At 43.4% G+C, this 11,643-nt stretch overlaps 1 protein-coding gene across 1 annotated transcript in view; it reads right to left on the reverse strand.

Annotated features, from left to right (window-relative positions):
* Positions 1-3,594, reverse strand: part of SERINC5 (serine incorporator 5) — a 39,640-nt gene extending 36,046 nt beyond the window's left edge. Inside the window, exon 1 of the mRNA XM_058823532.1 lies at positions 3,516-3,594. Within this exon, the coding sequence (XP_058679515.1) occupies positions 3,516-3,551 (36 nt within the window). The 5' untranslated portion in view covers positions 3,552-3,594. The remainder of the gene's footprint in view (positions 1-3,515) is intronic.
* Between the last annotated feature and the right edge of the window lie 8,049 nt (positions 3,595-11,643).

Here is an 11,643-nt window from a genome sequence, read left to right on the forward strand (position 1 = left end):
ACGGAAGGCAGATGAAACCTCCAAGATAAGTTTTTAAAGTTTCCTGGAAAAGAGGCAAAAGTTTTAGTAGAGGAAAAAATGATCTCTCAACCCTAACCAAGGAAAAGGCTGCAATGCAACTTCATATTTATTAGAAAGGGAATCAGCCTGAGAGACCAACCTCAATGGACAAAGCTGCAGGAAATCAGGCTTTGCTAATTCAATTATTCAGGAAACCATTTATTTAAAGCAACAACTCCATGTTTCTGCAAACAGGGAAAACAGTCCTTCACCAGGCTTTTTTTCCTAACATACTGGAGTACACTGTAATACCCTACATCTGACCTCAGACAGCTAGTTTCACCTTCTATCACAATTAATAACAGCAGTGGCAGAGGTGTGGAAACACCTGCAGCTAAATGTTCAGGTCAAACACACCCCTGGCACCTAGGAAGACCATTTGCAGAACAAGAGATAGCATTTTTGGGAGCACCATGTGGAGTGAAGCCAGGATCACCACCGCACCATCCCTCAGCACTGTGGTACATCACACTACACATACGTCTGCAATGCTCCTGTGACCTCAGAGGACACAAATCTGGATGAGGGTGACAGAACCACCCTTTTCACCATCTAATGAAAAGAGGAGACCATGGGGGACAGGACTGCAAGCCCCCTTCTCGACCTGCAGATGCAAACAGGCAGCACCAGAGAGGCAGGCAGTCCCAGAATGCATAGGCATCTCCCTCCTCTCCCCAGAAGCTATGAGTCACAGAAGCCAAAAGATGGGCCAATGTCAACCTTAAAAATATAGCAGTACTGTTTTTATCCCTTTTCTTTTTTTTTTTTTTTTAACCCCATCAGAATTAGAATTCTGGGTAGAAAATGAAAACTTGATATTCTAACTTGTGGCACTTCTTTTATTTACTACCTGATATGATTTCTAAGTGCAGAACACCATTAAGGATGTCTCTCAAGACTTAACAGACCTACAAAAAGAGCTCCATCAGCTTGAACAGCTATCAATTCTAACTGGAAAATTCATCTACTTGAACAACCCAGCTACAAGATACCATCCACCCAAAATGATTGTTAACGATCTAAATTACATTTATTTAACTCTGGAAAAAACATATTCATTGTAATAAAGACTTTCCGCAACAGCTGCCTTCTTTAACCATGATCTCAACTTTATCCTCTTGAGAATCATTAGTGAAGAAAAGCCAAAGAGAAAATCCAGTTTCCTGTCAATTTAAGCAGTTTTTATGTAATCAAAAGCATTGTGAAGGCCCAAGCCAAACTGTATTCTCACTGCATTCTAAAAATAAGTCTATCAATGAGACACAAGCAAAAGAAGAAACATATAGCAAGCTTATTACAGCTCAGAAATCTAAATATCACAATTATCTTCAAAGCAAGATTGTACACTGCCCAGTAAAAAACAACTGCAGAAATTAAAGTTTATAAATGGCCAAATTCCTTCAAAGTAAGTTTCCAGAGTTTACCTGGCAAGGATGCAAGTCACACAGTAATGTCCATTAATATAATTTTAAATAATTTCACAAATGCAAAATCAGCATAACTGAAGTACAGTCTGCAGTCTGGCACAGTCTGGCATCTTGCCGCTACATCCTGTAACAACAGGAATCTGGGCTGCAAACCTAGATGCATTCATTCTGACAGGCATCATCAACTAGACATTTAGCATGGTCTGACTCAATAAAGTACCAATCACTCATCATCCACTTCGCACCAGGGAAATTTTTTTGAGTGAAAATTAATTGTCATGTTAACTCACAATAAAATTTTCATATCAGCTACAGACAAATGGCAATTACACACAAATGACAACTGTACTTAAATAGAAAGACAATACCAAAGTTCTCATTCAGCTCTAGGAAAGCACATCCACAGACAGAGGCATGCATAAGATATCAACAAGGCAAAAATACTCTCCACAAAAAACTCCTCACACTACAGGACATCAAGCACATTAAACTACTGCATTTTAGGAAAAAATGAGGGACCTAACATGAGAGTTGCTTAGTATAACTCTTGTAAAATTTCATCTTTCCTCAAGCACTTAATCTCTCTTTCTGGATACAGGGTTAACTTCATCTTCAGGGAAACATTGAAGGAGAGGCCAAATTCCTCCTTGATTTTCCAGCTTGATTAACAGTACCCACAAAATGCCTGAGGATGCTTGGATGAGACAGAATGAAGAACTTCTATCCCATTTGTTTTTCTTGTGTATTAATCATGTTATACAAACATGCCCTCATCAAGGCTGGAATAAATCAAGTAAAAAAGGCAAAGACTATTTTTCATTTTAAAAATGTGACACAGCATGCTAATGAAACATGGTTTATTCTGTTTATTATCATAGCCTGTAAAAAGGTTGTCCACGCTGTGTTTGCTGATGTAACTCCAGCAATACGTCCTATTTAGCATAGATAATTCTTACATCAAAAGTAGTGCTTGAGCCAGCAGAATAAATGTCCCCAGAGATTTCTGGCACTATGATTACATCCACTTTAGGGCTTTCACTTCGTCTTCAACAACACTGAGGACTTCAGTTTATTTACAGACTCCAAAGTGACATTTCAGTGTCAATGAAACACATTACTATCAGGGATTACCTGACAGTGAAACACATTAGTATCAGGGATTACTACACAGGGTAGGGATGGAGACTTTAAGATTGTCTCAAAGGTTGGTCATGCTAAAGCCATGCCATTCTCTGAGCATCACAACAGTTTCATCCTCTTGGTAATTTAAATTACTTCTCCAGGAGCTACACCAAAAAAAGGCACAATGAAAATGCAAAAAGCCACGAGTCACTCTAGTAGCAGCACCTACTAACTTCACTTTGTTGAGCTGCTCCACAACTTGCTTCACACCCTGCCAGAATGGTTATGAAGCAGCAGTCAGGGAGGCCCCTGCATTAAGAAGAGCATTAGCAAATGTGGTTGCTGCTGTCCTGCAGGTCCACAGGACTGTGTGGAGAGCTCAGAGCAGCTCCCAGAGGGTAAGCAAGTGGATGCATGCTCAGCAATCCTCCTGTCCCACTGAAGACTGAAAGAACCACAGACAAAAGACCAAATCCACCCCAGGGTTTCAAACTACAGGAAAGACACAACATTTTTCCCAGGTGGCTCATAAAAAAGCAAGAGAATAATCAGAGCCTTAGAGTGGGCAGAGTGAGCAAAGGAAAAGAAATATCAATAGAATTAGGACCACAAGGTACTTAAATATGTAAAACAATAGAAATAAGCTCCCTGGCTAGTCTGCTGCAGACAGAAGTAGTAATGGGTTTCTATTGCAGAAACAGAGATTTATGAAAATTAACCACAAAATAAAGTGCCTGGGGAAGATGTCTAACATCATACCAGAGATGTTAGACAACTATTAGGAACGGAGTCCTTCCCTTCAGTGCAACCAAGAAGGAGATCTGGAAAGGGCCTCACTACTGCCTATCTCCTCCAAGTCATGATCCTTCATCTGTGGAATTGATTTAAATAGGAAAACAGGTGTACCATGGTAAGATGAGGAGTTCTGAATTCCCACCCCATGGATACTGAACAGTGTAGGTCCTGCACCGCCCTCCATCACCACTTGCTCTCATGTCTCACTTCCTCTGCCAGCACCTGAATATGCTGAAACCTTCCACAAGCCGAATTTAAAGAAGTTTGTGGAAGGATCTGAGCACTGATAGGCATCCAGGGGCTATGAGATTAGTTAAGTGCATTCCAATTGTTATACCACGTGATTTAAGAACTCCGCACCACCTGCAGCCAGCGGCTATCACCCAACCACCTCCCGCAGCAGCTCAAAGGATCTGTACCCTTTGGGAATGGCTCCTTGCGGCGCAGGGCTTTGGGAAGGCCTCTCTCCCCGTCAGCGCCTCCACCCGCATGCCGCTGCCCGCTCCCGGCTCCCGCCCGTCCGCGCCTCGGGACAGCTCCCTCTCGAAACACGAGCGGAGCCCACGCAGAAACTGGCCGAAACACCACCGTGGGCACTCGGAGAGCCTGCACAGACACCCCGGCTCGCTGCAGGGCTCCTTTTCGCTACCGCGCCGGCGGCCCGGGGAGCCCGGCGCGCAGCCCGACCCGGAGCCCGCCGAGCCGCGGTCGCTCAAAGCGCAGGGACGGCCCCTGCCCACCCCGGCCCCGCGGGGAGCGTCCACCGCCCTGTCCCGCCGGGACCCGGCTCCGCGGGACCGCGCTCCCCGCCGCGGCCGCGGGAATGCCCGGGAACGCCGCCCGCCCCACACCTGCCGCGCTCCCCGAGCCCACCTGGCCGGCGCAGCAGCGGGCGGACATGCTGGCGGAGCGGGCCAACGCCGCTCCCGCATGCAGGAGAGCACAACGCTGGGAGGTCCTGGGCTGGGCACAGCTGGGATGTCCTGGGATGGGATGGGCAAGGCAGCCCGGGGCGCCGCGGCGGGCGGAGCGGCACCGCTTCTGCCCCGCTGCCGGCCCGCCCCGCCGCCCGGCTTCCGCTGTCGTCAGCCGCCTGTGGGCTCCGCCGCCGCCGCCCGGGCCCGCCCGAGCCGCGGAGCTGCGCTGCGAGGAGCGGGACCGGCCTCGGCGGGCCGTTCTGCTCGCCAGGACACTGCTGACACCGCCTGCCTGCTAATATACTTACTAAAACACCTGGTTTTCAGTAGCTGAGATCTAATAAATTCAGTGAGTTAAATTCATTTAAACGTGCGGGTCTTACGAGGCCGGGCATGGAATTGAAGTCTAACGCTGTAGTGCACCAGCCCCGGTGCAAGCCGCTTTCTCACGGCCGGCACACACGCCCGTTCCTGTGTGGAAAAGCCATGTTTATTCCAAGGAGAGCTGTAAGGCCGTGCTTTCCTAACAGGAGCTGAGACCTTTCCCCGATGTTTCCCAAATACTTCCTGCAGACTCCAGCTGAGAATCGTGGGCAGTACTAGGCAGTAGCCAAGGATTTCTCAGCTTCCCATGTGACGACAGGAACTTGCAAAGCCAAATTCAGATATGACAGGCGTCATCATATCAGATTAGTGTGTCTTTACAAACACACTGCTTGTAGAGAAGGCCAGAGATAAGGTAGATAATGAAATAACGAGAAAACCCATTAATTTTAGAAGGCTTTACTAATTGATGCAGACAGCTGCTCTGCCAAGGTCGTGCTAAACTCCTGAACTTTGTGAAGACTTTATAGAGGTATGAATATTACCTTCTCTGCCCAGGGCAGACTTAAAACTAATTTTAATGATCATGTATGTTCTAAAGGAAGGCTACATATTAAGGAGATGTGTTGTAGATGGATATGGGAAAGTCTGTACTTCCACAGGACTCCTCTGTCTCCTTAGTGGAGACTAAACTGTAGCGACAGGAATTTTCCACACAGATAGGAATTACTACTGTAATGCTATGAAAAGTAGAAATTCAGGACTCTCTGGAAGGACCCTGGTCTTGACTGCTCTGTGTGTGTGTGTGCGTGCATGCTGTAATATTTAATATAACTATTTTAAACTCTATTTCTAGTCCTAACTGCTCTTATTTTAGGAATTCAGTGCAACTACAAGCTCTTATCCTGAATAGGAGTACGTACGTGTAGATAATGTAGCAACATTTACCAAGGAAACTGGGATGGATTGCAGGATGTAAAACCCCTTCCTCTTTCCTCATGTATTCAAACAAACGGAGTTGATGCTTCAGGAAGGGGATCACATGATGAATCAGCATTACATAATTTGGTGTTACACTAGGGACTGTGGAGACCCATTACCATAGTGGTACAGTTAATAAAAACCAGATATGTACTTTGTTTTTAGTGGTGCTCCAAAAACTGCATATACTCAGTCAGAGACAAGGTATTTACCAGTCTTACAAAATTAATTCTGTAAACCAGATGGTTGTTAAACTGAAAAGCACATCAGTGGGCATCTGAGAGGACCTCAGCACAGTTCAGGCACTGATGTGGCTGATGCTCATGCTTTGTGGCAGCAGCAGAAGTCCCAGCCTCAGGTGAGGACTCCTGGAGCCAGGGCTGGGGACTCAGTACACCTTCTTTGATTTGTAGCTCCTTTCCCCAGAAGCTGCAGAGATAGACTCAAGAATTGAACAAGGATCAGGAAAGCAGCATGACCAGCCAACAGGCAGTGGAAAACCACTGGTGTGTTTAACTTTGAAACACAGTCAGCTTCCCAAAGAATGTGGTTAAGACATAGGAACACAAGCATCACAGAATAGTGAAAACTCAGCAAAACTGCAATCATCTTCTATTTCTGTTCCAGACTTTTTGTACAATTGCAAGAAGCTGTCAGGTCAGGCTTTGTTAAATTTCCACAGCTGTAAAATCAACTCAAAAGACGAAGTAGAATTTGAGGTTTAATTTAAAAATGAAGTTGCCTTACAAAGAGAGACTGGTGAAGGTGATGTATGGGCATGGTGGAAGACTTTGAGGGGCTGTGCCACACATCAGCATGTCTGCAATAGCAACAAGCATTCACTGCATGGGGAGCACCATTAATTCACTGTTTTGTGCAGATCTGTTAATGTCAGCCAGTGCTGTCATGAACAAAGCCAGCCTCTGCACTGGGGAAAGCAGCAGAGCTTTGTAATGGTTTTCCAATCAGTTAGAGCACCCTAGAGCTCTGGGATGTGTGCCTTGGCTTTTTCAGTAAAAATTCATCACCAGAAAGGCTTGGACTTCCCTGCTGTGTTGCTGGCAAACATTACACAGACTAATAGCAAAGCAGTGTGCAGATGTTATTACATGGAAAGGACTGTCATTCTCAAACTATTGGTGCATTTAGAATAAGGTTTATCCATCAAATATACATTCTAAAATCAGAAAAGTGTGATCTGATTTACTGGGCAGAAATCTTCAACCAGTAGGAATTCCTGCCTCAAAATCTTCCTTTTGGCACGGGGCCTCTTTGAGGAGATGCTAATTCTGATTTAGGGCTTTCAAGTGACTGCTTCACTGGGGAATTCACTGCTTCACTGGGGAAAGGCAAGATGCCTTGGTCTAGCTTTGTATGGGGAATCTTATGCACACAGACTTAGAGAGTTCTGGTAAGTCAGGAAGAAGGGAAGCATGGAGTGTCCCCACAGGACAAAAGACAGCCAAGGAGTACCCAAGAACTGACTTAAAACTCTGATCTCCATTCAGGTGCCAGGGAGCAAAGAAGGAAGGAAAGCACTGGGTTAGGAGCTGTAACCATGGGGCAATTCTCAGGAAAACCCTTGGTTAGAAGCCAGTTGTGCCCTGGGAGCAAACCATTCTCCTCACCAGAATGTGCACAGGTGGAGCAGCAGCACCTGAAGCCCTTGAAGATGTCACTTTTAGGCAGCCCACAAGGTAGCCAACCCATTTTTAGACATACTGGTGACCTCTGGCACATCAGCTTTGCTCAGGTCACTGAGACAGGCGTTATTGCCCTCAGATGCCAACCACAGTTTCACCTGCAGGTGTTGCACCTTTACACATATCTGCTTTACTCTTGGCCCACTCATTGCTATGGACTGTTGTTGCAGAAGCAGGGGAACTCACCATCCTCCTTCACTGTGAGAGGAATGCACTGCCTCTGCAGAGAACTCAAAAGATGTTTGTGGTGAGGCAGAAAGCTTTTTGGCATAGCACAGGGAAATCATAACTTACCAGGAATGCTCAAAGACTCTCTGCTTCCTCAGGATGAACCAGCTCTGTGTGTTTTAGGGTAAGAATACTAGGAATTGCATTGTTCTCATCTTCTGAAATAAAGCTACAATTCAGAATGATGTTTTCAGTATTATGTAATTTCAATTTTTCTCAGTAATTAAACAGTTTTGGTTTGTGTCAACTGGCAAAATGAAGAGCACAAAATGTCTGCATCCAATGAGAAGGAGAAATACACCATTTGGCTGTTTTTCAGGTGAAATTAACTATGGCAATTTTCTTCCAAATGTGTATGCAAGCAGAAGGAAAACAAAACCACATTGTTACATGTTGTGGTGGTCACTTCTGTAAATTTAGAATTTCTATGCCTGTTAAAACAAAAAAGGCTTGAAATTGCTTTTTAAGAAAATGTGTATTCTGCTTGAGCCTAGTAGTTAAGAAACCAGACAAAAACATGGTTATGGGAAGGAAAAGAAATGTCTACGCATGTGCGCACACATGTTCTGGGAACCACAATAGATTCCCAATGGGAATTCTGACACAGCCAACAACCTCACTGTTTGCTACAGTTGTTTCCTGTGGAAAAGAAACAGGGAAGCACTGCACAGGTGTGATCAGGCAGCAGAAATACCTTATCACCTGTAGTTTTACTTGTGTGTCATTGCAAGACCATCTGCGTCATGCAGTCTAGATGGCTAAATACCATAATAAAGTCACATCTTTCTCCATTTGTTCCTAAGTGTGCACCAGTATCTGGATTATGGATCACATCTCCTCACATTCTTGTAGGTAGCCAAGGGTTTCCAGAAGCCCTGTCCTTTGGACACCTTCCAAAAGCCATCATACCCTAGTGTGAAAAATGCATGTTATGTGATTGGCTCTTTGCAAATATTAAAATGAACAATATATGTGTTATGTTGGAAAGTTATGCTGTGTTAATCTATTTTAAGTAGTGCTGTGTTAATCTGTTTTAAGGAGTGTGGTAAATATAGTTTTTAGGCTATAGCATAATATTAAAATAGAAACTATGTTATGTAAGATACTTTTTGTAACAGCTCAAGGAATGGAAGAGATAATCAAGGAATTCTTTGGATTCTCCTATCTGGGTAGGGATAACAGCAACAGACACAGAGATCCCAAGAGAAGAATTATTGTCTCCTTATCAGGAAAGCTCAGACTCCGAGGAACCAAGAAGGTTGATTTACAAGATGGTGGGGGGGAGCTGAAATTAAGCAGAAACACCCTAGTTTGAAAGGAATGTTTGAATCATGTATGAGATATATGAATATGCAATAGGCTATTACTTTTAAGGAGTTATTCTTTGATAGCAAGGGGTGCTTTTTGGCGGAGTGCCAGGCACCCAGACATCCATAATTTTTTGCTTTTTATTGTCTCATTGTCCTAATTTTTATTACTATTTTCATTACTATTAAGCTTCTCAAATTTTAACAAAAGTGAATGGTGTTTTTCACACCAGGAATCATGCCAGGAGCAGCTGGAGCAGCACAGTATGTCCAAGCTGTGGGCCTGAGGAAAAGAAAGTTGGATTATCCCAGTACTTGTTATTAATGTGGCTGGATGACCACCCTTATGACTGTGTGTGGAGGCTGGGGAGGCAGAGTGAGCAACCACCACAGCAACCCAAGGATCTGCCAGCACAAGGCAAGAGCAGCCTGCAACTATAAATGCCTGAGGAGGAGTGATCACAGACACTATCAGTGCACGTGGGGCCTGACACACAAATGTAACTTCCCTTTTCAGAACAGTGAGTTGGTCATAATGCTAAATGGTGGTATCTTCCTCTGTGTTTTTATTAGTGTTTTGTGATTCACACAAAATATATATTCTGGCTGGTAGCAGTTATTGATTTCTAAAAAAATTATCCAAGCATTTAAGTATTCAAATTTGGTTAGATTCTGGCCAAATGAAACTTGCTGGACTTGAAAGAAAGTATTGCATATGGCAAATGCTATGGCATCTGAAGAATTTATTTTTAAAAAGCCAACAAGGCTGGTATTTCCAGGCAAAATTCCTTAAAGAACCTTGTTTTTTTGAGAATGATAGTTTAATAAACTGGTTCATTAGCTGTTTTTCCACTCCAGTGTTAATTTAGAATGGATTAAGATCTGCATTGTCTACTAAGGAAATGCATAAATAACCCCTTTCTGAGGGAGTTAATTTTTGTAAGGTAAGCATAGAAGTGGGCATTGCACAGGTTTGCACTGAACTCCACAGTGTTGCATCTGCATGCTCTTCATTGCCCCTTTTTAGCACAATGCCATGAAATGCCACTTACAAATGTTATTCTTTCTAAGCCCCTTATCTCTGGATGCAGTGCAACATTTCCTTCCTACTCAGCATTTCATTACATGACATCTCAGATTTTCAATCACAACTAATTCCTTCACCTTAGAAACAAGTGACATGGATATTTAACTTAGGTGATGCTAAGTGTACCCCAGCATATTTCACATTTCAGACACTCAGGTAACCAGCAGGGAGTCTGGTGCTGACTGGGGGGCACTGAGCCTTACTGGACTTCATGAGTGACAGATGGAAGAAGGGAAGACTGATATCCCTGAGTCACCAGATAAGGTCAATATAAAGGTTCTTATTAAAGCAGCAGGAAGAGCTGAGCTGGTTGTAAATCAGAAATTCAACTCCTGCAGTTAAGTCTAATAGACTAAAATCAGTTTCTACGACCATATATAAAGCTGAAAAACATGGTGGCATTTTCTGGACTGCTGACTCCTTTGGGATGCTGATGTGGGAACACCAGAGGAACTTCTTGAACCTACAGGTAAATTTAGAGTAGCAAGAAGAGGACAGTTTCATATCTGTCACCTCTGTAGCAGACTTCTTCAGGATTGGCAGATTGCAATAACTGTTAATTATCTGTTAATTTTGACAGTGAATGTTTTCCTTAAAAAAAAAAAAAAAAAATCACAGATGACAAGTCCATGCAGGACAGCAAAAATATTCTCTAAGTGCACCTGCCTACCACCTTGGCCCAAAGTGGAGACTTCCCCAAATCAAAGCACATAGCTTTGATACATACCTGTTGTGTAAATAAGCTCAGCATAACTATCAGTGCCAAAGGTACAAATCTTATGTGGTGGGCAATAAACTACACAGCAGTAATGCATTCTAATTAAGAGTAAAGTGCCTCATCTCTTTCTTCCATCTCTGCAGATCATTCTGCTCATATCACAGTAATGAGTACTTTTACTATGAAGCTTTCTGGGCACAATTTGGGGCGGCAGAACAAGAAGAAATTATTACAATGCTAATGGTCTCTGTGCTGTTCACACAGCAAAACTCTCAAAAAAATATCCTTGTGCATGACCTGTAGCCCATGGATTTGATACTTTGGAAGGAAAAGACAGAACCCTCCCCCCCATTCTGTCCTTTTATTTGAAATTAGTTTTCAGAAAGAAATAAATAGAAATTTTCTTAATAAGTTGCCGAAAAAGAAAAAAAAATATTGGAAACACCAGAATGGAACACAGAGATTATATGAGTCTAGTTCATGTAGCATCAAAGCTCTACTTAGGAAAACCTGAAAATGAGAAGTTTGCATTATGTGATGAAAACGTTTGGCCAAATAGAGTTCTCTCACTAGCAAGAACAGAGCTGCTTCAGAAATCTTCCTGGTAGTCGTGAACTACAGGAGGAGTCAGTCTAATTCCCAGAAGGTCTTCTGGAAGATTAGGATCAACAAATGTTTTCCTAGGCAGTGCTGTTTTGGAGTAAAAAGAGACAGAAGCCGTGCATGTCTTTTGCAGAGCCACTCACAGTACTGGATACCAGCAAGATGTATGTCAAAATACAGCCTGCCAAAAGTGCTCAAAGCACTCAGTTTAGTTCTCTGAGAAGTTTTTCTGTCTCAACTTAATAAACCATATGCAGACCTATCTGTGGTTTATCCTGTAATTTTATTACAGGCTTGTGGAGAGAATAGCTTAACTCAGAGACAATGACGTATCTGAGTATAAAATTCCAGGGGGGACAAGAGGGATTAAA

The sequence above is a fragment of the Ammospiza caudacuta genome, chromosome Z (assembly GCF_027887145.1).
Source record: "Ammospiza caudacuta isolate bAmmCau1 chromosome Z, bAmmCau1.pri, whole genome shotgun sequence".
NCBI lineage: Eukaryota > Metazoa > Chordata > Aves > Passeriformes > Passerellidae > Ammospiza > Ammospiza caudacuta.